Below are 27,910 nucleotides of genomic sequence, written 5' to 3' on the forward strand. Positions count from 1 at the left end.
TTCCAGTGAGCCCTGATCTATAAGCATTAAAGACATTGTTGAATCAACCAAGGAGATATATTACAAGTGAACTGGTGTACCAATCCAGAAAGAGGTTCGGACTGACCTTACGTTGTGTTGAATCTTTTGAAAGACTGAAAAAAGTACAAGTGATTGAGTTAAAGTATTGCTGAAGCGAACCTCGAGACTTGAGGAACTGCAAGTATTGTCTTGAGAGCGGAGTCTCAAGACCTTTTCCCTTGTGAATTGTGTTGCTTGGAACTTGGGCAAGGGAACCCCGAGGATTGTGTGGAGCTCCATTACTTTGAACATAAGAAAAGTAATTTTTAGACTTTTGTGGAACTTTCTTGAACCTGGGGAAGGGGAGCTGAAAAGGAAGCTACGAGCTAGAAGAAGCTCATAACTTTGTGTTGATCATCAATTCTTTCAATTTAGATATCCCTACACATTGTTTAGCTTTAGTCTTAAGGGCAAGCATGGGTTTTGGACACAGACAGACTTTTAAGTTGAACTCTTTGACTTGGACATTCCATAGTTATTCCATAGTTTTGTTCAGGTACGGAAATCCCTCTTTAGTACTGGGCAAGTCAGGCCTTCTACCATCCTGACATTTAAGTTAATAAATAGCTTTTGTTTGAACTTTGAATCTGTTGTCTGTGTCTTGGTTCATGATGCCTTCACAGTATACAACCACGTTGCCTTCGCCCATGCCTCCTCAGCCTTGCAAGCAAGGTTTTATAGCACACATCTCTCAGGGTACATATGGCAGCCATTTCTAGATATAATAGAAGAAAAGTTCAAACTCCATTATTCAGTGAAAAGATCGTCAAGCATTTCATGAAAGACATATTTTGTACCTTACTACTAGTGAAAAAGTCCCTCTGCAGTCGATCCTCAATGCAGTACTTGAGGCCTCAAGAGGCCACCATTTGAGCCAATGGCTAGAGCACATATTAAATATGTCTCCTGGAAGGTGGCGTTTTTAATAGCCGTCACGTCGTTGAGGAGGATTTCAGAGCTGCAAGCACTTTCTATCAAGGAACCATACCTCTGCTTTACTGAAGACAAAGTAATCCTAAAAACAGACCTGCACGTTATCCCTAAAGTGCCTAGAGACTTCGACATACATCCCACTGTTGTTGTACCCGTTTTCTTTCAGAAAGCATAATCTCTAGCATAGGTTTTTTCTCACAGCTCCGGTGCTGGGTGAGTGTGTCTGCATGTCGCTGCAACATGCTTTATTTTTTCTTTGAATTCCAATCTTGGCACCGTAGCGCGATGCCCACCCACTCCCCTCTCTTGGCTCTGCGTCCTGGTGGTGATCATCCCCCCCTCCTCCCTCTGGCCCACCGCACTCCCATTGGCCAGCAGTCCAGACTGATTCAGGGTTATTCACCCGGCAGAAGATCCTGCGCACCATTTCCTTACATCTCATTTGCTGCGTAAGTGTGCCTGTGTTTCCCTGTAACACGCTTGATTTTTAATTTGAATTACCATCTTGGTGCTGCAGCGCTTTGCCCACCCATTCCCCTCTCCCTTGTCCCTGCTTCCTGGTAGTGGTCATCTCCTCCTCCCTCCCGCCCACCGCGCCCCCATTGGCCAGAAGGCCCTACTGATTCAGGGTTATTCACCTTGCAAGAGATCCTGTGCACCATTTCCTTACATCTCTGGTGCTGGGTGAGTGTGCCTGCGTGTCCCTGCAACACGCTTGATTTTAATTTGAATTCCCATCTTGGCGCCTCAGCGCTGTTAGGTAGCATTCCCAGAAATGTGCTAATTCCCTCCGCCTTAGAGACCCCCAGCAACTTTGCTGGATTTTGAGGACCTGATTTTTTTTAACCTGGAGAGAGTGTGACCCTTTTTTCCCACTCTCTCATGTATTTTATTGTGATTTTGAACACTGTGTTTCTTTTGGTTGTGGAGTCTGACAAACTCCATAGGCATCATATTTTACATTGTGTCACACAGCACATTCAGTGCAGTGACACAGGGAAGTCTTTCAGATTCCCCCAAGGTTTAAATACCTTCTCTTGGATAAACTACTGTTTCCAAGAGCAGTAAAGTGAGATTGACTTTACTTACCATTGTAACTTTCTAGACCCAGCACACACTATCTTACAGTAGAGTGCTGGAGGGGTTACTTAGTATCCCCTTTGTCTAGATGCTCATGTAACATTTTTTATGTTACCCTTTCCACACTGAATGGCTGGTGGCAGTGGTTTCGTTGAACTACCATGGTGTGCCTTTACCGTGGGCTGCGTTTGCAATTATAGTAAAGCACCCACGGGAACCCTCTTTGTCAAAATGGCGCCGGTCTCCTTTTTTCGCCATTTCTTTGTGGAAAGGTCCTACTTGAGATTTATTCTGCGTGCTAAACCAGGTTTGCTCTCTTTGTTCATTTTGCCTTTGGCGGGATTCACTAGTGAAGCCCGCCTCTGGCTCCAGAGTGTCTGTGGTAGGCAGGAAGTGAGGGAGGTGCCCGAAACTCCCTGTGCTTAGTCTCCTAGGAGACCCAAATGCACTCTGTGATGATTGGCCGGCTGACTGTCCGGCAAGGACAGCCACCCTGCTGGGTGACTGACAGCTATACTGGAATGAATGGGAGAGAACTGAATAAAAGGCGAGTCTTTTGGCTTGGAAGGCAGAGTCGACCACTGGACGAAGGAACCGAAGAAGAACTTGAAGAGGACGCCTGCTGCAACTCCTGGACCGTTGGTTTGCCCGGTGAAGCGCTGCTGCAGTGCCGAAACCCCATGTTTGCATTGACAGAGAAGCCCCTGCAAGGACAACTTCTCCCCTTGAGTTGGTGGGGCCAATCAACTCCAAAGTAAGCCACCTGGACATCCATCTTGGAGCTGGTTGAATTTCCACAGGGTTGCTGCTGGAAACCGTATAACCAGGGAGAGGAACACCAGATTGTGGATGTTGCTTTTAAGCTGGTCTAGAGCTTTTTGGAAGATCCTCCGGATTCCCAGGAAGCAGGACTGACCGAGCCTGAGCCGCCTCAACAGAGTGCGGGACCCCAGAAGCAAGGAAAGTCCATCTCGACAGCCAGGAACCGCAGTGTTGCTATTTGCGTTAGACGCAAGGAGCTGAAACACTGAACAGCCACTGAAAGTGAAGTTTGCCGGTTGCAGGATTTGACCGTCTCAGTGCATTGCAGGAGTCCCCCAACGTCTTCCCTCTTTTCCCCACGACTGAGGCCCAGGAACAGTGAGACCTGCAGAGCTGCACAGGAACAGAAGTCATCAGCTGCATTTTTTCTTCATCTTTAAAGGTACTGTAAAAAAAAGTCTAAGAGAACTTACCTCTTACTGTAGAGTGCTTGTAACGTCTACAACTCACAAGTCTAATCAGCTTGTGGCCCTACATTTGATTCTTCTTTTCATCAAAGACTCCTAAGAACTTGTGCAAAGACTTTTCCATTTACTTATCAGAAGTGCTTGTTTGTTTTGTTTGTTTATTTGTTGTGCGCGCCGGACCCAGAGGTATCAGGGCGCAGGTAAAAAGAGAGCTTACAGCTTAGTTACAGAAGATGGTACAGACAGGTTACCTCGAGGTTACAGGATGAGGGCAATCAACATAGAACAAGTATAGTGGCATATAGGTGTGGACAACATGTGGTAAATTTACAGATATTTACATATTTAACAAAGCTAAATCAAAAATGCATTGCATGTAGGCAGGAGGGCTAAGTTAGTGTGGTGTGGGAGGGTAGGTTACATATCTTTCTCAATGAGCCATTTAATTGTGCTCTTTCTGAATTTGGTAAACGTTTGGTCAGATCTGAGTGTGTGTGGCAGGGAGTTCCACAATTGTGCTGACCTAACTGGGAAACTGGACCCTCCAATGGTGGACAGTTTGAATCTTGGCACTTGAAGACAGTGCTTCATCCTATACAAGACTTTTGCCGATTGACTTTTGCTTAGCCTATTAAATTGTATGACTCTTCTTGGAGGATCCAAAAGTATTTGAGATAAGCCTGGCTGCTCAACACGCTACCAAACCTGTGTAGTACAAGCTTATACCAAATGTTGGGTTCTATACCTGTAGTCAGAGTTGTTTGTAGTGTTCCCAGAGGGTACTGCATTCAAACTTTGCCTAGCAAGCGCATTGCCCACTTGCTCCCCTCTCCCTTTGTCCCCACTTCCTGCTAGTGGTCATCCTCTCCTGCCTCCCGCCCACCTCACTCTCATTGGCCAGCAGGCCTTTATTAGACAAACTTGCTAGGTAGCCTCTGCCGTGGCACAGCCCCCTGTTCCGAAGGGCCCTGAGGCAAAGGGCAGCTCCCACAATAGCAGCTCCAGAGTGTGTTTGGCAGTGTTCTCCGTGGGAGCATGCAGAGCAGCTGTCAACCAGCAACAACTGTCAAGGTAAGAAAGGTGGGTCAGGGGGAACAGCCACCACTGCTCCCTATTTAACTGTCCTTCACGACTGATTGCCCCTATTAGCTAAGGTTGCAATCTGCTGCACATCACAGTTTGTTATCCATGTCTGGCAATAGGCGATTTGTGTTACACCTGTCATGAAAATCCGCATGATACCTGCGTCCAAGTGCAACTCATGGTATGACTCTGACCTGGCCTCTCTGAAATGCAAGCGCAGAGCAGCTAAGCGGAAGTGGCAGGCATCTAGCACATCTTCTGACAATTGGCCTGCCGCCTGCTCCAAAGGCAATACAGACTTTCCATCTGCTTGAAGAAGATGGCCTATATTCAAGCCCAGATCTCTGGCGCTGCAACCAAAATGGCTGAACTCTTCAAAATCTGCAAGGAACTTGCCAATCTTACTGCAGTCTCCTGTTCTCCTCTGCACTTCTTTGGCCTCACACTTCATTACTAAAACTCAGGACATCCTTTTCTCTCTCTCCACTACACCACATCCCCCTCAAGGGCTCCCTTGGCCACCCTGCCCCTTCCCTCCTACTTTCCTCTTTGTCTGCTCTATGAACGTCTCAACTACTTTACTTTTAAATATTTGTATAGCGCAGCAATGGACCCGGGGGCATAAAGGTGCTGACAAACAAAAAGCGGAGGGACAACAAAAGCTTGTACAGAGTGCCGAGGGGATGGGGGGAGGGGCTTCTGAGAGATCAGCCAGGAGGTAAATGTAGGCAAGCAGCCAGGTTTTCAGTTTTTTCTTAAATGCCTCAAGCTTGGTCTGGAGCCTGAGATCATTCCACGCCTTGGGGGCATCCACTGAGAAAGCCCCTTTTTCAGTCTTCTTGGATCTACATCTTAGGATCACTAGTAGAATAAGATTATTAGATCTGAGTGCTCTGCTTGCAGCCTTATTCACAATTAGTTCCTTCAGATAGCTGGGCATAATTCCCAGTATGCATCTAAATGTGATCATGAGGAGGCAGAAACAATCGGCTCTGTGATACCCTTGGCATCATAGGCCTGGCTCTGGACTGGTTGTCGTCCTTCCTCTCTGACTGACCTTCCCAGGTTCAACTGGGCCCTTTTCTCTCCTCCATCTTGCTCTTCAACTGCAGTGTCCCTCAGGGCTCTATCCTTTCGCTTGGCTTTTCAACATCTACCTGGTCCCTCTAGCCCATCTGATCTCCACCTTCTCTAATAACTTGTGTTATGCAGATGACATGGAGCTCTCCTTCAAGCTTCCCTCTGCCTCCTGTCAACCTTTACTCATGAGAAGGCATTCCCATACATTACAAAAGATTACAAATGGGGAGCAGCACAAGGAGGACAGAAACAAAACCGAGGGGGTCCATTTCAGGAACACTTCCTATAGTTCCAGTGAAGATGGGGCATCGGGTGACAACAATGACCCCAGGACATCAGGGCAGAGTGGGAACAGTAATGACAATGGATGCGCGAAACGAGGTAGGGGAGTCAGAGGAAGCTCCTCATCCCATAGTGGACAACAACCTTTTCAGGGCAGAGGGAACAATCGTCGAGGATGGGAATCAGATTGGATGCAGACACAAAGCCACAGGGGCTGGTAGTTAACTTGTCTAGTATCACACTTTCAGAGATGGAAGAACAGACTCTTAATAAAGGGTTGAATTTTGTGATAACTAAGTACCATAATCCCTTTGAATTCAGAGTGGAATTTCAGGGGTTTATGCAGAAAACTACATCTCAGAGAATACTTTGACCGTTGGGGGATCTGATAACAGCAGTGGTTTATACAATCCATCCTTTTTCTGCGTTCCTATACATACCCACTCAGCAGAATCATTGGTTTGAAAGTAAAGTATTGGAAGAAATTGCAGTATTGTGATCCGAGGTGGCACCTAAACACTCTAATTTGAGCAAAGCCGAATTAGCCACCCTTAAGAGTTGGGCTACTAATAAGTACCTTGTTATCCGACAGGTGGATAAAGGGGGTGCCATAGTAGTCATGAATCAAGAAGACTATGTAGGGGAGTGTTTAAGGCTATTGGCTGATGCGAACGGCTATATTAAAATCACACAAGATCCCAGCAATAGATTGTCTAGGATTATTAGAGAGAAAGTCAAGAAAGCTGTGGAAATGGGGCATATTAGTAAACAGGAAGGGGAGTATTTGGTTAAGGAAAATGGAAGGATACCTATCTTCTATACCTTGCCTAAAATACATAAGAGTTTAGAAAATCCCCCTGGTAGACCTATTGTTTCAGGGATTAACTCTCTGTTGGAGACTCTGTCCAAATGTGTAGACTTCTATCTGAGACATTCATCTCCAAAATGAAATGTTTTGTGCAGGACACAAAGGATGCCATTAACAAAATAGAAGATTGGAATTCGATCCGACTAAGAACATCCTGATTTGTCTAGATATCCAGACCCTCTATACTAAAATTCCACAGCGAGCTACTTTGGAATCAGTTCACAAAATGTTATTAAAATGCAGCGATAACCATCCAGTTAGCAATGCGTTTATATTGTGGTGTACATAGATGGCCCTCACGACCAATTTGTTTCAATTTATGGGCCAGTTCTTTATGCAAATAGAAGGCACTGCCATGAGTTCAGCAATGGCCTTGAATTTGGCAGTTTTTACTTGGACACTTTTGAGCAAATGGTGATATAGTCAGATCTTAATCCCTTTAAAGACAAACTAATCAAGTGGCTGCGGTACATAGACGACATTTTTGTACTATGGACTGGAGATTGGAGGGAAGCCAACAGGTTTGTGAGTTGGCTCAACGGCCAGAAGAGATATCTGAAATGCACGGCAGTAATGAGCAACAATAAAGTCAACCATGTAGACATCACCATGTATGGGGACAGCGGTCACTTATTAGTTAAACCATATACCAGGAATACTGACAAGAATACGCTGCTGAATTATGGCAGCTATCATGTGAGCCATTATTTGCCATTTGGCCAGTTCTTATAACTGAAAAGAAACATTCTTATAACTGAAAAGAAACAGCAGTACAAGAGATTCTTATGAAGGAGGTGCAATTGTGCTGACAGACAAATTGATTAATCGAGGCTATCCGAAAAAATTGGTTCGACAAACTGCTAAAAAATCATTCAATAACAACAGAGAGGCTCTGCTCGCGCACAAGGCTAGGACTACCAAGACCAAGGAAGATACTCCTTTGGTGTTAGTGAGGACCTTCAGTAATTCATCCTATAAGATCAAAGGTATAATTAAGAAGAATTGGAAGAAAGTGATGAATAAAACCACACTGCCACCATTGATGGCTTTTAAGAAAAGTATTAACATTCGCAATGTGGTGATGAGAAATGACATTGGGAGGGACAATAAAAACATGGAATCCCAACAAGGTATTCTTTGGGGTAAACCACAAATGGTAGCACACCATCCCTCCAACACTTGTTATGTGTATACTGACAAAAAAGACACTAACTGTAAACCTGGGGCTCTCAAGAGACTGTGTACTTAAAGAACACACTAACTGTAACACAGAAAACATTGTATACATGATTACGTGTCCATGTGCACTCATTGAAATTGGAAAAACGAACCGAAAATGTATAACCAGAATGATCGAACATAAGAGTTGTGTTAAGAATAAGATAAAATTGGCCCCCCTGGTGAAACATTTTATAGAGAAAGGCCATAGCCCCACAGATTTTGAGTGGGTGATTCTGAAGAGAGTGAAAGGGATTTCTAAAGATCACGTGAACAAGAAATTGCTCAGCATAGAGCAAAAACTCATATTCCTGACGAAGAGTCACATAGGGGACTTAATGAGAATATTGAATGGCACAACGTGTCATAGAGCACAACCCTTGTAGGGGATACCTGTGGTTATATGGTTCACAGTGTATTCATGTAAAGCGTAGCTGACAGCCAGTTTGTGTATTTGTACTTTGAGCTTAAAGATGATGTCCCATCTCAACGATTGGCCCATGGCAAAGAGGAATATTAGAGGACCGAGTTAAGGCTCATAGGAGTAATCAGTGGAAATGATCATTATACACTGTACAACGTTAATGACCACAGTGTAGTATTACCACTGAGAGCTGGCTATTCCCTGGGCAGTTTGCCTACCAATCCATGGAAATATGCTGGGTATTTACGTAGGGTGAAAACTCTTGGGACTCCATTCCTATTAGATATAGGGCTCCTCCCTCTGTTGCTCCCACAGGGTCTTTTCCCATTGGTGAGCACCACATACACTACACAAATGGAAAACCTAGGCCATATAGATATATGTATTGGCCACTAGGGGCGCACTAGTGTACATTGTACACACTCCAAGGATAACGGAGCGCAATATCGAAAGGCGCCAAACAAGGACACTGAATGTCAGAAAATCTAGCTAGAGAAAGCTAGAGTGAAGACTTCAGCGAAACCAGTTGCGAGTGTCAGGTCCCAAGCCACCAAGTTTATGAAAGATTTGGTTGGTGTGTATGTGGAGGGTTCTGATATCCTCCAATGGATTGAAGCGTTTGAGATGGCTTGTGGAATCCATGATGTTGATAAAAGAGATTGGGCTAAGTGTTTGTTAAGCAGAGTGCCTCAGACTGGATATGACTGTATTCTGAAACTGAGTGTGGAAGAAAGGGGTCAGTATGAGTGCATGAAATCTGCTTTGATTGCCAAGTTTGGCAAGACACCTACCCAATACCTTAAAAGGTTCAGGGAATTTAAGAAAAGAGAGAGAATGTGTCTTGGATTGACTGGGCGAGTGCCGCACATATGAACATGATGAGGTGGATTGATGGTTGAATTGTCCCATCTTTTGTTTTTTGAGCATTTTTCTGAAGCATGTTCACCAGAGCTGCATCAGTATGTTGCTGACCAGAACATTTTGGATCCCTATAAGCTGGCCAGGCTGGCTGACAAGTGGGTCTCCCACTGGGTGTCCCCTAAGGACTCCGGTGGGAAGGATAAGGACAAAGAAAAGGGGACCTCTCAGAAGGCTGAGGAGTCCCAGAAGCAATCGCAGTCGGGTAAACCAAAACCTTCCTCTCCTAAGACCCACACATCTACTGGGGATAAGTCCTATGTGAGTGGGAGTAAGAGTAGTGGTCCACCTGATGCAAAGCAGGCTCCCAAGGGTGCCAGTACCATACCCCATATTCCTGGCACTTGTTGGGACTATGGGGCTCTGGACCACAAGAAGGGTGACCCCACGTGTAAAGGTAAGGCACTTGGAGTCCAGGGTGTCAGCCTGACCTACTCTTACTCCATGTCTGAGGTGGAGGCCACTGTCCTCCGCTCCTCTACAGGAATCGCATTCAGTGCTACTGTAGAGATTTCCCTAGTGTCCCTTGAGGCCTGGGACCAGTACGCAGAAGTACTGGCGACAATCCCACAGAACACCCATAGGTTTTTGAGAAGTGTCCTTTTGAATGGCCAGCCTTCTACTGGCTTGAGAGACACTGTGGCAAGAAGACCCTGCTCAAGCCGGAGGACTATGCGGGTGCTCCTCTGAGAACCAACCACCAGGTTGGCTGGCGGGCCTCCCAAATTATCACCTGTAGTCTTAGTCAAGATTACGATTGGAGACAAGGCAGCAAAGCTTCCTGTCCTGGTTCAGGACAATGCACCTGCTAACATTTTGTTAGGCAATGATTTGGTGGAAATGGGGATGATCGCGGATGGTCTACCCATGGCTGGTGCGGCGGTCACCCGATCACAGGTCACACCGGGTCCGGCTGTGAGTCCCGTACCCCTCGCTGACGGGGAAACCCAAGGCACAAAGAAGGAAGAGCAAGAAGGCCACGTTACCGAAGGGGGCCCCTTCTCTTCCCGCGGCTTCAGCCGCACCCACTGGGATTCATGCTCCAGACGGGCTGGGTCCAGTGGTAAACCCAAACTCAACTCCTGAAGGGAGACGAGGAAGAAGACCGTCCTGCAGTAGAGGTGCTCAACCCGGAGGACTACCCCGACCTTAAATGCTTGTTGGCTGAAGGAGGACCCTCCTGGGCGTACTTCTGTAAGGGTCAGAGAGAGTGCCACTCTCTCGAGGATCTGAGGAAACGGGCCCTGTCCCAGCCACAGGGAGAAGTTCCTAAGACATTCCGGATATATTGGGAGGGTAAGCTCCTTTGTAGTGAGCCCACTAAGCCTGAACCTGGTGCCCTCAGGAGGTTGGTGGTACCCCAGGTTTACAGGCCTTTCCTATTGCAGTTGGCGCATGAGGTGCCCGTGGCTGGTCATCTTGCGACCAAGAAGACGAAGCAAAGGCTCTCTGCCCATTTCTACTGACCCGATGGGAGTAGAGGTGGAGTCCCACTGTAGGACCTGCCCAACTTGTCAGCTGTCTGGCAAGACTGGAGGCAGTGCCATTGCCCCACTGCAGCCGTTGCCAGTGGTTGGCACACCATTTGAGAGGGTGGGCATCGACATCGTAGGTCCCCTTGACCCTCCCACTGCAAGTGGACATCAGTTCATCCTGGTATTGGTAGATCATGCCAAAAGGTCCCCTGAGGCTATACCCCTTCGGACTGTTACTGCCAAAGTGGTTGCCAGGGCTCTCCTGGGCATTTTTACACGGGTTGGATTCCCTAAAGAGGTTGTCTCTGACAGAGTATCCAACTTCATGTCGAGTTACATGAAAACCATGTGGAAAGAGTGTGGTGTAACCTACAAGTTCTCCACCTCTTACCATCACCAGACCAACGGTCTGGTTGAGAGATTTAACAAAATTCTCAAGGGCATTCTGCCTGCTGTTTTCTTACAGAGAGGTACCTCAAGAGGGTGTTGGTTTCAGCCCCTTTGAGTTACTCTTTGGACATCCCGTGAGGGGGCCCCTTGCCTTGATCAGAGAAGGTTTGGAAGCCACCCCTCCAGGTCCTGCCAATAAAGTGTGGGACTATGGGTTAGGCCTCAGATGGAGGATGACATAGATGATGGGTCAGCCGACAACGAATCTTAAGGCTAGCCAGGAATTGAACAAATACACTGACCTCACTGGGTATTATCGCAACTTCATGGCGGACTATGGAAACATAGCTGCCCTTCTGACAGCTCTGACTTCGCCCAAACAACCGAGGAAGGTTAATTGAACAAAAGACTGCCAGAGGGCCTTTGTTGGCTTGAAAGAAAGTCTGTTTAAGGCACCTGTGTTGTGTGCGCCTGACTACAGCAAACTCTTTATCTTCCAGATGTATGCCTGTGACACCGGAATTGGAGCTGTCTTGTCCCAGTTAGATGACAAAGGGAGGGAACATCCGATCATATTCATCAGTAGACAACTCAAGGGTAGAGAACTTAGGTGGGCTACTGTTGAAAAGGAATGTATCAGTTTAGTTTGGAGCCTTAGGCGTTTTAGGCCCTACCTTACAGGGTCTACCTTCAAGGTCCAAACAGACCATAAGCCCTTAAAGTGGCTTATGCAGATGAATGGTGAAAACCCAAAACTGTTCAGGTGGTCCAATGGCCTGCAAGGGCTAGACTTCACCCTTCAGCATAGACCAGGGAAGAGTCATGATAATGCAGATGGCCTTTCCATAAGGTATGTTGACTGTCTGGATGAAGGCGTCAATCTCGTGGGTGACAAGATGCCCTAACTTCAGTCTGGGGGGGCGACTGTGATGCTGGAAATGCATTGGAGGGACAGGGCCTCTGTATCCTTGTCCTTTATTGCTTTATCATCTATGTTCTGTCTTGTTTTGCGTGCAGCTCTTCCTCTTTTTGGTCGTGGTGAACAGACCCTTGGGATACCGTTATGGTACCCATGGGTAGGGGTACAACCCTATACTCCTAGTGTATGTTTTGGGGCACCTATGTGTGGCCCACATAGCTGGGTATGGGCTGGTGGCAGCTCCATGCTGAATTTGACAGGTGCTCTGAGTATCCTCCATTTTGGGATACCCCGGCCCTGCCATTGGAATCAGTTGATTCCTGATAGGAAACCATTTGGCCCCTGTGGCCTCTTGCTTTCTATCTCCTGTTACTGTGTGTTCCCAAAGTCCCAGGAAGCCCTGACTCTGTCCCTTCCCGCTGACTGGCTGTTGGGTGGAAGTTCCATCTATGGTGTTTTGGGGAAGTCCAGGCCAGACTGGCTGGAGCCTTCCCAATGACTGTATGTTGTGGGTACGCCCGTGGGGTGGGACCTGGATGAATGGAGTGTGTGACGAATATACATTTCATGTTGTGGGTGTCTAGTATCTGGTGTTTGACACAATGACTGAGACAGCCCTGGCCGAAACTGGTATGAATGCAGTGTGGAGTGCTGAATGGCTGGGTGCTTGTCCGAATCCATATTCCGTGTTGTGAGTGTCTGGATGAAGAAGAATGGCCTGAATGCACCATGAGCCTGATTGGCTGCCTGCCTGAATGCCCTTCTGAGTGATTGGTTACCTGAGTGTGACCCATCAGAGTGAATGGGAGATCAAAAGTATATCTTGGGGTCTCTCACTGATGGAAATTGTTCAGAAGCTGAAGTTGATACTTGATGCTTCACCTTGCAGCCCGCTGAAAGAAGAAGAATTGCTGCTGCTGTCCTTTGCTAATCCGAAAGCTGCATGACTGTCGAGAACTGATCCAAGAGAGGACCTGGCTAGGAGACTTCTTCCCGAGCTACTAGGGGCCATCATGCACCAGCTGATCTTTGCCAAAGCTCCCTGGACGTCAGACCCTCGAAAGGCTGCCGACCGGAGACGGGGACCGCCGCGGAATCACAAAGAGAAGCACCCGGACATTGAAGTTCATCACCGTCGACGACCAGAGCCGCAGTGCTCCTTTGCCAAAGAACATTGAAACAAGGAATCCCTTGCTCATAACAGTCGACCGCTATTGCCCTGCCAGAGAAAGTCAAGGCTGCTGATGACCGAGGAGAATCCGCCAGTGGGTTTCCTGCCACCGAAGACCGCAGAGACGCTGACGACTCGACGCCCTTGCTGGGCCAAAGTTCTTCATTAACTCTTTGTGGCAACAAACACTCGTCATCGAGGTGCACCACACGCCTCAGCTTGCAGGACGTTTTTGACTGAGCATCAACGCGCACCGCAAGAACTAAAGCTGCTGCCGCAACGACAGTATTGACCCTTTTCTTCACCGACTTTCGATGACCCGTGGCTCCTGCCTTAAAGGGAGTGCACTCAAGAAGGGCCCGTTGACGACTCATCAGGGAACTCTACGAAACCAGGTACTTTGGGTTCGTAGAACCTTTTTGAAGGAAACAAGACTATATTGAGCATAATTGGACTGGGCTTGTCAAATACGCTTTATTTACAGGTTGCCCAGGTGGGGGGACCTTCGCACAGAACTGTCTCTAGGTATCGGGAGTCGGTGTTCTGCCATTGCTTGATTTAACTTGCTTTCTTGCTGTCATCTATCGTTGATTAATCTACTAATCTGATTTGTGTGCTATTTGAACCGTTAGCATTTGATGTATTTTAAAGGAATCGATCGTTAAGAGTGGTACCACGTAGACCTGTATATATTTGCCATTATAGTATTGCCAGAGTACAAAGTGTGTTATTGTGATTGTGTATATAACCTTGAACCTTATTTATATAAAGATTGTGTTTTAACTAACATAGTGTGTGGACATTCCTTTGTGGGTGCTTGGGCACTACAATGTATTTACGAACCAGCCCGCATCAGCTCCTGAGAGGTTAAGCCTTGATTGCTCAACCATAGCTACCGCATAGAGAATCTTGGCTGTGGTGCTCTGTGCCTCTCCTCTGCCATATACAGAGCACGAGTACAGACGCCCCCCCGCAGGTGCCTTACAGTCGCTGCCTGATATCTTAAAACCCGAGTTGCATTCTTCACTTTACTTCCTTATGTTGATGGTAGGCATTGTACCACCTCAAACCTCACTCCAGTGTGCTCAGGTGCTGCGCTCAGTGCACCCAACTGGGAATTATGCCCATCGGGGAACTAAGGGAGTTTTGTCAGGCAATCTGTGTAGAGGCCAGAATCTGGTTGCATCTCCAAGAAGTCTACCCCAGTGTCTCCAAAAGGCCTTGAATCCTGGCTCTCGCAGAGTGCACACAGCAAGTGGCCAAAAATAAATCCCTGCTTCCACTAACCCCAATCACCTGATGTAGAGACATGCACATAACTCCAGTTTCAGAATGATGCTGAAACTCTGCAGTGGTTTCTTCACAGGGAGGTTGGTGAGATGAGGAGAAAGCAAGATTGAAAGGCGGAGTGTGGATTCATCAAAGTATCCCACAAAGCTGGATGCACCATTCCTTCGCCTAAAGTGGGTGCAGCGGATGTCCACAACCAATGGGTTCTCTTGTGCTCTAATTGAATTGCTACCAATCTGCTTTGTATTTTACAGCCTGGGCTTACTGAATGCAAGGTTAGAGCTGTGAGTAACTCCTTTAAGTCTCTCTTGTGCACCTTACCCGCTGCACATTAGTGTAGAATAAATGTCTTCAGAATGCGCATATTAGAGTATGTTCATATTTTTCTATTTATTTGAATGAATGCGTGCAATGAGTGACATGGAAGACTGGCAGCGGGAACAAAGCTTCTAATGGACATCTTTGTTCCTTCAACAGGTGTTCAATGAGTTGGACAAGGTTGGTGCCACGCTAACGGAAGATGCACAAACCAAAGAATTCCGACTCCATGATGGAAAAGGGGATGTTCGGAAGTGTCCCTATTATGCTGGCAAAGAGGGTAGGTGCCTATGTGGCCTCTTTCATAACCTTCCTCATTGTTTGTCTGCTTTGCCATTTCTGATGAGACAAGCGGTTTTGTTTCTCAGAATTCAGTGTAGTTGTAATAGTTTCCTAGTATTAAATCTTCCATAAAGCCATGTGATGTGTTGTAATTCTCTTTGATGTCGCTAAGAATCTAAATCATTAGTGATACAAGAGGGAAGTAGAACTGTGTGAGTCACTCGGGCGAGGCGCAGCACAGTCTCAGAAGTGGGAACTCAGGTTGATAAGCACAAAACTGACATTGCACTGATTAAAAAAGAATTGGCCATCAAAAAAAGCAAAGAATGAAGATCTGGAATCAAGATCCTGACATAACATCCACATCATAGGCATGCCGGGTACCGCAGTCCAAGGAAGGGTGGAAATATTCCTGGAGAAAGTATTACCTGACATTGGTAACCCAGTTTTTTCGCAACACTTCGTAGTGGAAAGATCCGTAGATCGTTGGTTCCCAGACCGGCACCTGGGCAGCCTCTAAGGCCAATAATAGTATATATTTCTTTTAGTTACAGGGTCCACAACCTAAAATTGAAAAGTTGCAAGAGAGCTGTCAGAAGTCAAATATGGCAGAGCACAAATCCAATAGTTTCCTTATTTCAGCCCAACAGTCCAAGCTGTGCATGAGATATTTACAGAAGACAACTCTGCGCCAGAGGAACATCCAATACCAAATGCTGTTCCGAGCAAAATTGAAAATTCTGTTTAAAAACAAAGATGCAATTCTTCGCTACACCATCTGTGGCACAGCGATGTATAGACCAGTCTGTACAAAGAAGCTGCACCCCAATTAACTAATAAAAGGTGGCACTCCAACTGGGAAATGTTCTGAACTCTTTTCTGCACCATGTCAGCCACCAATAAAATGGTGGCATCTTCCAACAGTATCTGATAACAGTATTCCTCTATTAATAACTTACAATAGTAGGCTTGTGGCTGGAGCTGCTTCCACCCACCCACCTCATCAGCGCAGTAGAACTTCTACAGTTTGTTGTATAATACCCAGTTTAAATGATTGTTCAATGGGAGGGTTTTTACCACTGTTAAGGGATACGATGAGAGTGCAGGGTGGGAGCAAGTTGGTAATTGTTGCGAGAGTATTACAATTAGCAGTTTCACATGCTATTGTCAAGCCTATAAATCACACAGACATACGGCTATATGCCCAGAATAACCATTGAGATAGACCGCTTGCGGAAAATTATTGTGTTGGATCGGTCATGCCATGGAATGTTCGGGGTCTACACCAGGCTGCAAATTGTGCAGCATCCGGTGGCTACAGATTCTTAACTGTTAGCAAGTAAGAAATGGCGTGCTGTGTGTATGTGGAGAATTGAGGGTGCGAGTGAATTATTATGACTGGCTAGTAGCTTGCAACTTGAAAATTTTCACCCTGGTCTACTCAATGTGTTAAAAATGAGGAAGGACCGCCCATACCCAAAAAAGGCACATGGTTAGTATATTATTTTTGCAGTAAACCATCTGACGATGTGTTAAGGAGAATTCTCCTTCTAGGGGTAATTTCCCTCAACTAGTGAGTCCCCCAGCAGCTTTGCTGGATTTCTGGAGTTTATTTTTTCCACCTGGTAAGAGTGTACATCCTTTTTCCACTCTTACATGTGTTTTTGGCCTTTGTGTTGTTACTCATTGTGTGATCTTGGGCACTGGAGCACACCACTCCAAGTGCCCCTGTTCTTGTATGGGTTACACAGCACCTTTAGTGTAGTAACCCAGGGTTGTCTTTTAGACTTCCCTCTGACTCCATTTCGCTGGGGCTGACTACTGTCCCCCAGAGAAAGGTAAAGTTGCCATTTACTTTACATAGTCAATTTTACCACAGACCCAGTACACCCCATCTTACATGGAGTACTGGAAAGGGCTAATCTGTACCCCTTTTCTGTCTGTACCTCCCTGAGCATTGTTTTGCTCTTTTAACATTTAGACTTGGCTGGTGGCAGTGGTATCTACCCTAACTTTTCTACCGCGATTATATTAGATAAACGTGGTACTGTTCTTGGCTATTATATTAGCCTCGAACATAAACCAGCTTGACCAAATCGTCTTTCTTTTGGCTTCGGTTGGGTTTATTCGCCATTTCTTTTTGTTAAAGTCCTTCTGGTGTTTTACTTGGCGCGGCAAACTAGGTTCGCCTTCTTTGTTCACCGTCTTTTGGCAGGCTTCTGCAGAGAAGCCCTCCTCTTGGCGCCTGGGTGTCTAGGTAGACTGAATGTGGGGAAGGGGTGTAGTCACCCCCTGCACAGGGTATGCTAGGAAACCCAAGTCACACTTTGCCATGATTGGCTGAGGTGGTTGTCCCGGCTGGACAACCCCCCTGCTGCGTGATTGACAGCCAGGCTGTGTGAATGAGGGTTTTTGCGCATAAAAGGCAGGTCTCTTGGGCTAGAAGTCAGAATCGCCTCTGGAACTACAAGGAACCGAAGAGAAGTGGAGAGAATGACGGCTACTGAAACTACCCCGTCCCGGTGAAGCCCTGCTGCAGTCCTGAGCTATCTTCCCTTCGACGACTAAGAGGAGATCCAGTCCGGAGTCTTCTTCCCTTGAGCCTGGTGAGGATAACCAGCTCATCTTCTTCAGCCAGAGATCTTTGCCGTGGTTGAAATCGCTGCACACTGCTGTAGTGGTCCAGATAGCCACCTGCTGAGCCTCTCCTGTTTTTAAGGAGCACACCTTTGCGTTGTCGCTGCTGTTGGCTTCATCCCTGTGTGGTGCAGAACCCCTTCAGACGTCCTCCTTCACAACAAAGCTCCAGGAATCGTGGGTCTGCGGGAAACCAACAGGAACAACTGCCAGGGCACCAGCTGCATCGTGGGAATAAGGTACTGTGTTCTACTCGAGGAAACTGGGTGAATCCCTTTTCTTCATCTTCAAGGCTCGTCCTTGTCTTCCCTCCTTCTTATAACTTTTGCTTCCGAACATTGACAATATTCAAGTACTTTTTGGCTACACGGAATCGTGAACTGTCTAACGGTGTGATCTTCGGCACAGGCCTCCGGTGTCACCTAAACCTGGCTCCGACCCTTTGACTTTTGAACTCCTGTTTCTGAGTGTTTCTCGATACTGTTTGCCTAACCTAAATATTGCCTGTGATTTTTGTCCCCAACTCCCTCTGGGTATCTCAGGTGCTAAGTGTGTTTTTGCCCCGGTAGCATTTCATGTCACGGATACGCGTTTATTTAGTAGACCGAACTATCAAAAAGTGATCGCAACCGTATCCGCGGTATCATGTTTTGTTCATAACACCGGTTCATTCAAACACAGAGTACTTACCTTGAGACTTACTGTACAAAGTGAATTGGTTAGTTGTAGTATATTTAACGTGTGGTTTTGTTTAAAGTTTAATATAGGTGTTGTGTGATGGTTTAAAACTAAATGTATATTATATTTTTTACCTGAAACCTTGAGTCAGTGTTTGCTTGAGTCAAAGTAATTGTGGTCCCTTTGTGTAATCTCTGCTACTGCTCATATACTCTTGAGATAAGCCTAGCTGCTCTGCTACTGCTACCACTATAACTTAGTAGTACAGGCTTGTACCAAAGGTAAAACTTGTATTGCCACCTGTAGTCTTAATCAAGTGTAGTGGTCCCTAAGGGCACTACACAGGATTCTGCCTAACACGCTGGATCAACACAGTTGAATTGCCAAAGAGTGGGGTACAGGTAAACAGTACACTTCATACACAGTGCCAGAGGCGTTATAACATGGTCCATAAAATCGATGCCTTCAGAATGATATCACATTCCACTGATAAAAACGGGTGCTGTGTACTAACTCACGGTACTCTACAAAGTCAATTGATCACGTTTGTAAACATCTAAGCCACTAATTACGATGACCCGCAATTCTGCCAACATATATGCGATAAAATGCACTCCTTTGTTTGGTCCGAGCATACTTATAGGTGATTACTTCAATATAGCGCTGAATACCTCGCTTGATAGATCCTCTGAAAGCAGCAAAGGTCGCACTAAGGCTGACATTAAGATTCTTGAATCAATGCTCTTTTAAAAAAAAAAAATGAATTTTTATTTGTTTCAATTCTTGTACAAACAATACAAAGAAACAGGAGTAGGAAGTACCCACATTGTGCAACTGCATACACATGACAACTTTTGTTCATGGCTGGTAACAGCCCTGAAAGTTTGCTTCAGATTAGTTAGGGGGGTCTCGGTGGTTGCAGCAACAAGGACAATGCCCTGCCTAAGGTGACACCTGAGACAAGGCTATCAGAGTAATACAAGACAACCTTAAGTCTACAGAAGAGTCCCGCCAAGCATCACATTCAACTTTTGATGACTAGTCTTATTAAAGGGACAGAAATCAAGATGGTAACACCGGCAAACTGCTGTTAACATTTAAGGTACTCAACAACCACATTGTACAAAGAAGTGGAAAAGGAAAAGGGAGGCAATTCACTCCTGGCACAGGCTCCGTGTCAGGCGTTGCTGCCTAGAGGCTTCTCTGCAGGGATAGATTTCAGCAGCTTGTCCGCACTGTCTGTATCCCAAATAAACGTATTCCTTGCTGTTCCAGGAGACTGAGTTTAGCGGGTCAGAACAGTCCTGCCTTGACACCACACTCCAAAAAGGCTTTCTTCATTGCATTCAGTGACTTCCTTCTTTTGTCAGTGGCAGGTAAGAAATCTGGGAAAAGATGAATCCTATGACCCTGGTACTCTAATGTTGTCTTTGCTGCCGCTGTCCCTGTCGCAGGAGTCGCTGAGCCGGACTAAAAGCGTGGGGCCCCCAGCTGACTTCAGTTTTGCTGTGGAAATAGTTTGACCCTGTAGCATTTATCTACATATATGGGGTCCTCCTCCACATCAAGGTGCAGGAACTGTGGCAGCCAAGTTTTCACAAAGTCTATCTGGTCGGTCCCCTCCACTTCCTTTGGGAAGCCAATGACCAGCAGCTGTTGTACCCTTGCTCAGTTTTCCAGATTTTCTATTCTGGTTTCCCTTGCCCTGCTACCCCTTACCGCCACCTCCATTTCACAGCTGATTTTCTGCACCATGGGGAAAGTCTGGCAGCACTGTTTGTCCAACTCGCTGGTTCTTTGTTCCAGCGTTGAGCATCTCACCTCCAGCTGGGCCACCCTCTCAGCTAGCTTATCAAACTTCCTCTCAGGTCTAGACATGGACTGTTCAATTCGACCCAGTGCAGCCATGATGGGGTCCTTCAGGGCTGGTTTTTCTCAGCTGCGCTGTCCACTACGGGGGGGAAAGAAGTCAATATCCTCTGGGACAGTTTTCTTCTTGGATTTTCCCACAGCCATTCTGCTTGCTGTCTCTTAGGCTTGCGACCCCGTGGTGCACCTCCAGGACAGATCTCGTCAAGCCACCCCAACTCCGGGCCTCAGGGCCTCAGGGCCTTGAATAAAACATTCAGCATTGGGCAATTCCAAATGCTTTCACTCGCAGCTCCTCCACGTCCTCTCATGCCACCTCAGTCCACTGTATGACCTCCTTCACGCCACGTGGCTCGCCGACGGCTTTCTCTCGTCCACCTGATCCCCTCCAAGGCGCCGCCACTCTCATAGTATGTGCTGTTTCCCCCTCAGCTCGTACCCCTCGGCCAAGGCCATGGGTTCCTGCGGCCACCGCACCTTCCACTGCGGACAGGCCGTGCGCCTCAATCAGGAGCCGCAGTGAGTGCGCCTGGGGGTAGGGAACCTTTCCCAACCAGGAGCCCAATGCAGCTCCTGCAGCAGGCACTAAAGGTACACTCCTGCCACTCTCCCCGTCTCTGCCTTTCGGTATGCACCCCACAGGCTAGATCTCAGCACAGGACAGGCCAAACACTCTGCTTTTCCGGCCACAGCGCCCAGCATGTTGCCAGGCTTTGCACGCCAACCAAGCCACACCACAGTGCAAGCAAACAGAACTTTGCAGCCTCACTTCAATGTTCGGAGCTTCTCAAGCGCCCCCCAGAATTAAGGCCCTTTCAATGTCTATATGACGCATGGAGATATACACACGTCGAAGATCACAGTATACGTATTACCCGTCAGCACATGGCACCTTGACACGTATTGGCTACTGTGAGAAACCTGAAGGTGTCTCACCCGCAAGTCCCTGTGGATCTGTCATCCAGGTAGCCAGGACACAGCCATCACTTTTGGATCCAGTTCCTGGGGGTGGCCCAGTGCGGGAGGATCTCCTGTATGGGGGTCTTCAGGCCTGGGAGTGGGATGCCAGGTGGTGAGACGCGGTATCCCCTTCCTTGTAACACCTTTTCCCCATCCTACCAGGTAGGATACCTGGGAACTCAACCCCCCGCCCAATATGGTCACTTTCTCACGGACAGCTCACTGTGAGAGAAAACGGACTAACACCCGAGCCGTATACCTGACATGTCCCAACACAAGGGTTAGGCAATTACTGATAATTACATACACCTGACTTCCATCACACTTCCCCACACAGATAAAAGGTGGAGCACGAAAGCACACTCTGAGCAAGGCAAGACACACGAGGAAGCAGCAGTTACAAAATGGCGATTTAACTTGAGGAGAAAGATGGCAAGACCAGAAAGAGTTGCATGGAGGAAATCGTAATTGACCTTTTCGGAAAGAAAACCGCTACTTTCACAAAGCCCTCGAGAATAAGAAACATAAGACTGGGAATGAAAGCTGAAGAAAAGTGCATTGTGTTTTGAAGGTACTCGGGCGCTCCTGCATCGATAGTCGAGGCGGAGAGGAGCGATTGCTGCTGTTGTACTGTCCTTGGCTCCCACAACAAAACAGCGCCAGTAAAGTTAACACAGCAGGTGAGTCGGAGTGACTGGTAGCAGACTGGTCTGTGTTAGGACCAAGGTCGCAAGCTGCAACTTTGTGTAAAGAGAACCCTGTGTGAGGCGTTGGCGATGAACGACGCAAGTATAATTGGAACCAAAGAAGATTGTGAACTTTGGGATTGAACTTTGGGAGGCAACGCAAAAAACCATATAGAGAGTGGTCCGCACCACATTGGTGCTCACTCAAAGGTCTCTGTTAGGTATCCAACTGAGAGTGTAAAGTTGTGAACTGTGAAATAGAAGTGGTCCTGCAACAGGTCAAGCCAAACCCTGTGCACATTCGAAAGTCTTCTATAGCTAAGACAAACTGTAATTGGTCCGAGCCCGGCTGAGGGAGACGAATTGTGGTAAAAGGGATCTGAGCCCGACGGAGGGGTATCCAGAGTGAACCATGAGTCACTCGAGAAAAGATTGTGGTACAAAAGAGATCTGAGCTCGGCTGAGGCAGATCCAAGGTGAAGAGTGAATCATACTACTTGAATACTTGGAAAGGAACTTTTCGTTTGTTTGCTACATCAGGCCATCTCAGTCAAGAGACTTTTGATAATTTAAGAGACTTGGGCATAGATGGCCTCAACGTTTGTAATGAAACTGTGTCCTAGTGCCGAAGAAGCCAGAGAGTGGGCTGTGCTCAAGTGAACCACCGTGTCCCGTGCTGAAAACGTAGGGGAGGCCCACGGCCTGAACATCCTGACCGGTCATTTTGTGAACGCTTGTTTCTTTTTCATGAACATTACCCCACACTATTTGTAACTTAGCGGTAAGGATTGGCAGTAGGTTTTTTAGTATAGGCCTTTTTATGTTATCGAGACGAAGACTGCATTATTATTATTTGATGGTCGTAGCTTGCTCCCATCTTAGATTTAGGTTTAGATAGGTGTTTTTCACACCCTTGATAAAGTCCAATAAACATCCTTGAACTGTGGTCACTTGTGTCTGTCTTACTTTGATACCATGTCTTCCTTACACTACTGATTATTATTCTCTACATTGCTTAAGGTGACTGTAGACTTCAATATCTAAACTTAGAACTCGGACTGATCATTCTCCAATCACGATCAACACAAGGTTAAGAAATCCTTCCAATCACGTCCTCCATGGAGGTTGAAAGGCCAATCAACCACAGACTCTGACTTGATCATGCCCTTAAGTGAAATTCTAGGCTTTTTTTTTATGAAGAATCAGTAGCAGATTTCTGTACAGTTTAGGAAACTTCTAAGGTAGTCATTTGGGGAATCTGTATATCAAAAGAGCACAGAATATTGAAATCCATCCGTAATTCATTAAATAAACTGTAGGATGAGTGGAAAAATCTAGATGTAGTATACGTTCGGACACACTCTCCACAGCAAACAATATAGCATCCTCTAAGGAAAGGTTCTATGAACTGGCAAATGAAGAAGGTAAATTCCAGTGCGAGATACAAGATGCTAGAATATACTGTATTGTATTCATCATTTATATTGTGCCCTTTCCCCATTTGTATGGCCTCAATGCGCCTTGTGGTTGGAATGCCCTCGGTAACCGCAGTCCATGTGCAGGAGGTTCTAAGATTTTAAATTAAAAGATTGGGCTGGCTAGGCTCGAATAAGCAGCCCAGAGGTCGGGCACATGGGTAGGTGCTGTTGGTGGTTTAGGATAGAGTTCTAGTGCTGAAGGTTTGATGTGTGCCTCAGCTAGACCGAATTCCTTTTCATTGGTTGTCGCTATATACTAATGGCAGAGGTGTTAAGGTTCAGTGTGGACGTCTATGTGCTGCTAGACTGGAATAGCATAGCCAAACTGCATTCTAGAGTGCATGGATGGGTGGCCGTGCCTATGGCCTGTGTCCACATGCGTGGTGTAAGGTATACATACTGTAGGCTTGGCTGGAGTTTGACTTCTGTGTTCTTTTTCTTGGTCCAATGCGATTGGTTGGTCTCGCTATTCGTAGTCTTCCTGGACTGAAAGTCTGAACAGTGGGAGAGGGGCCCAGAGGGATAACGGGGCGGGGGGTGAGGGGAAGATGATATGATATGATATGGCATTTATAACGCGCCTATACACAAGTGTTTCAAGGCGCGGCGAGGCAGGGAGGGGGGACATAGGGAAGACAGACAACGATCTTACTAGGCAAGGTGTCATTCAGATCTCGCAAGTGCATGTGAAGTGGGGAAAGGGAAATTGCTAGGGGCAAGGGAGGGGGGAAAGTGCAGTACATGGGATAATGGAATAAAAAGATGAATAAATAAAGGGCCAGCTGGTGGCAAGTTCAAGGTAAGTGCAGAACATGTGCTCGGAGGGGGGCTGTAGGGATACAGAGACAGTCCAGCGGTGCAGTGGTTGCCAGGGAGGCAGTGGCAGAGGCAGGTGGCAGGGCCAGGGACTGAGATCAGTGAGAGAGGCCCGGTGCCGATTCAGTGCAGTTTCAATCAGGAATTTAGCAGGGGAGAGGGGGAGAGAAAGCAGAAGCAAAGAGGAAGGTTTTGAGGTGCTTCCGGAACCGGAGATGGTTCTCTTCAAGTTTCAGGGAGGCAGGAAGGCTGTTCCAGTGGGAGGCCCCTGCCGCGGAGAGAGATCTACCCCCAACTCGTTGCTTGGAGAAGCGGCTAACCATGAGGGAGTTGGAGGCGGATGAGCGAAGAGCTCGAGAAGGAAGATATTTAGGAAGGGAGAGTTGAAGGTATTTTGGCCCCAGGTCCCAGAAGGCCTTGTGGACAATGCAGAGGGTTTTGAACTTAATCCTCGCAGCCACTGGGAGCCAGTGAAGAGATTTCAGTCCTGGAGAGATACGGTCCCTGGGCTTGAGGCCAAGAACAAGTCTCGCAGTCCTGTTCTGGATGAGTTGCAGAGGGCGGAGAGTAGAGGCTGGCAGATTTAGATAGAGGCTGTTAAAGTAGTCCAGCTTAGAGAGAACCAGTGCTCTGGAGACAGTGAGCTTCTGGGGGAAGGAGAGGAAAGGAAGAATACCTCTAAGGAGGTGCAGCTGGTAGTGTGACTTCTTAGAGACGTCAGAGATGTGAGGAGAGGAGAGTGTGGAGTCAGTGTTCCTCTGTGAATGCTGCCGTCATCCTTGGGTTATTGGTGGGTTGGAGTGTTGGGTTTGGGTCACTGTTTCTGTGCGCCTAGCGAGAGTGTAGAGTGGGGAGGGTTTCAAGAGGAGGGAGGGAAAAGCCAGGTTTGGAGGGCCTTTCTGAACAGCAGGTGATTGTCAAAATTGCGAATTTGCAGGGGTAGGGAGTTCCAGATGATCGCCGCTTGGATGGAGAAAGAGGATCCGCCGAGTCTGTAGGAGTTGTACTGTGGGACTACTAGGAGAGATGCTGTCCCAGATATAAGAGTCCTTGTGGGACCCATTTTGTTACTGGTTGTGAGGTGGAGGTGAACAGGTGGAGGACCATGATTTTTTAGCAATTAGAGATGGAGGAGATCCAAGAGAGGGCTTTGTCTTTGATTCCCAATGAGTGTACCCTGTCTAGGAGGATGGTGTGATCAATGGTATCAAAGGCATTCCTCTGCCTCATATAAAACATTGAAACAAGTGGAAATGCTATCTTCTGCACCACAAATTTGCAAATTAATCTGCATTTCATCTGAACATGAGTACTCTGCCTCTAAAAAAGTTCATGAGTAGTTGAGATGGATATTAATGAGCTGTGATGACGTGGATATGCTTTTGGGGTGACAGTCTGCCTTTTCTGTGGAATATGTAATCTCTTCCAACTTCACCCAATGCTCTCGATCCTTCACAGAAAACTTAGCTTATTGCTGCATCAGAAACCTGTGCAGAAACTGCAAGGCGGTTCAATAAAGTTATTTGACCCCATTTCCAATGCTACTGACAAATTAATCTTAATGGAGAGGAACAGGTCCCATTCGCATGTACTCAACAAGATATTCCAAATGCCACTAATGCTGTCTCAATTTCACAAAGTTTTGGAACAGGGCCGCCACCACGTTTTGACACCAGACGTAGCTCAGCAGTGGGTCTTGTGTTCTTTTGGACCATTGGGTCCTGATCAGGTTTCTTGCACGGCATTACTTAGAACATTTGGATGGGACCACTTCTGTTTCCAAAGAAAGATTGACAAATTTACCAACCATTGCAGACCAAACATTGATGTGCTAAATTGACAACAAAGGTGAGAAAGACTCCTTTCTGCAGCACATATGTTGCAAAACAAATCTTTGTGATGTCATTTGCTATCCAGGAACTGGTTAAAGTCAGCTGTCTCACCTTTGCCTGTGGCATGCTTTTGTATAACCTTGATTTTCTTTATAAATTGGATCAGTAAAAGCTTGCAAGATCTCATTTGTCTAGGTCAGAGGTTGGTAGAGTCGGAGAAACACATAGAAAGTATGGTCCCGGTGCATTTGAGAGGCCAAAAAAAAGTGAGCTATTAGAATGATAACATGTTGCACGGAACATGAAGTATAAGGATCTGGAAAACTGATTGCATTGGAAAAATCTTTACCTCAGGGACTTTGTATAAGGAGATGACATCAAGGAGTTTGCAACAGTTATTCACCCCCTTGTTTTATCCCCCAACAAGCAACCTTAAGCTTGACAGATTGGGTCTGAAAAGCCTGCACACGTCTGAAAAGTTCAGGAATACTCTTGTAAATATCCACCATATCACAGAAATGTAGGACATTCTGGGAGGAAGAAAGCTATCCAACATTTAATTTCATGGCCATTCATGCTCCCTTTTTTCAACAGCAACTGTCTGCCAACGCTCCGATCTGTGTGACACCCACAGTGTCAACATTGTGTCCTGCCTGAGAGTAGGACTAACAGAACCCTGATACTTGCCCTAAACAGGGCAGTTAAGCATACTGAATGTCATCTGCGCAAGGCGAATAATTAATGCCCAAGAGGGTGCAGGGGAGCCTTTCAAACTAACCCTGCAGGATTCTCCCCAATGACCCTACCAGAAAGTCCCTCTAAACCAGACCCAGGATGTTGGGCCAACCAGCTTTGAACTAGTCCCGAACTCCCTGAGAGCAAAACTATTCGGGAAATGTCTGGTCTCAAAGCAACAGGGTATTCAGGACTGCCTCCCAAAATGGATCTGGTTAAGCAGTCCAAAACCCAGAGCGGATTCCAGAATGTCTTCTAGGGATTCAGAAAAAGATATTCTACTGGGAAACACTAGCATGTCCACGGTTACCCCTTTGTCATCAGGTGCAGATCCTCAAAGGGAAAAACCTAACCCATCCCAAACACTAACACCCTCGCAGCAGTGCCTGTTAAGAATGATCTTCTGCCTCCCCTGCAGCATTTGTGGAGAGAAAGACTTCCTCCTTTCCATAGGAAAAACTATTTTGCACACATTGTGACTTACTAGAGGTTCTCCTGTCCCTTGTGATGGCCATTTTAACACAAGAAACAACCCACAAAATGATCAGCTGTCCATAGGTACAGCTAGGAGGCATGGATCAGAGCAGCAGACAGACTTGCATCGCCTGCACTGGAAACAAACTGGAAAATGGTGGCATGCTTTTTAAAGACCTCCCTTCCCAGGTTTGACATATTTTGTTAATTAACTAATAATTGAAAGTTTGACTCTGCCAATGGGAGGATGATGAGGACTTTAAAAAAAACAGAGGCTAAGATCCACAGACATTGTCTCTGGGCTGGCAGCTTGCAGAGTATTTTGTTGACAAAGCTGGAGAATATCAGAGAGCCCTGAAGGGGGGGCGGTGCCAATGAGGTGGAGAAGAACCCCTGGAAAGCCAGAAGAGGGGTGTGCTCTTGTGAAGCAGAGGTGAGCCCATGAACCACAGAAAAGGGGAGTGTTTCAGTGTGAGGGAGGAAACCTTGTGAGCCCAGAAGGGGGTTGGGTGTCCCCTAGTTAGAGGAGGAGAGCCCCTTTAGCCCAGAAGAAAGAGACACCTTAATGAATAGAAGGGGTGGGGGATCATGAGAGGGAGTGACTGTATTCCCTGGAAGAGGGTTTGTGTAACAGAAGAGGAAAGCCCTTTCAACCCCAGAAGAGAGGTGTGCTTGTGTGAAGCAGATGTGAGCCCCTGAACCACAGAAAAGGGGAGTGTTTCGGT

The 27,910-nt window shown here is 46.8% G+C and overlaps 1 protein-coding gene across 2 annotated transcripts in view; it reads left to right on the forward strand.

The window, feature by feature from the left end:
• HMOX2 (heme oxygenase 2) overlaps positions 1 to 27,910 on the forward strand; it is a 334,320-nt gene that overhangs the window by 211,479 nt on the left and 94,931 nt on the right. For both annotated transcript variants that reach the window (XM_069646782.1, XM_069646783.1), the window contains exon 5: positions 14,898 to 15,018. In XM_069646782.1, the coding sequence (XP_069502883.1) occupies positions 14,898 to 15,018 (121 nt within the window). The remainder of the gene's footprint in view (positions 1 to 14,897; positions 15,019 to 27,910) is intronic.

Source organism: Ambystoma mexicanum, chromosome 2q, assembly GCF_040938575.1.
Source record: "Ambystoma mexicanum isolate Mex_15411 chromosome 2q, UKY_AmexF1_1, whole genome shotgun sequence".
In the NCBI taxonomy this organism is placed as follows: Eukaryota; Metazoa; Chordata; class Amphibia; order Caudata; family Ambystomatidae; genus Ambystoma; species Ambystoma mexicanum.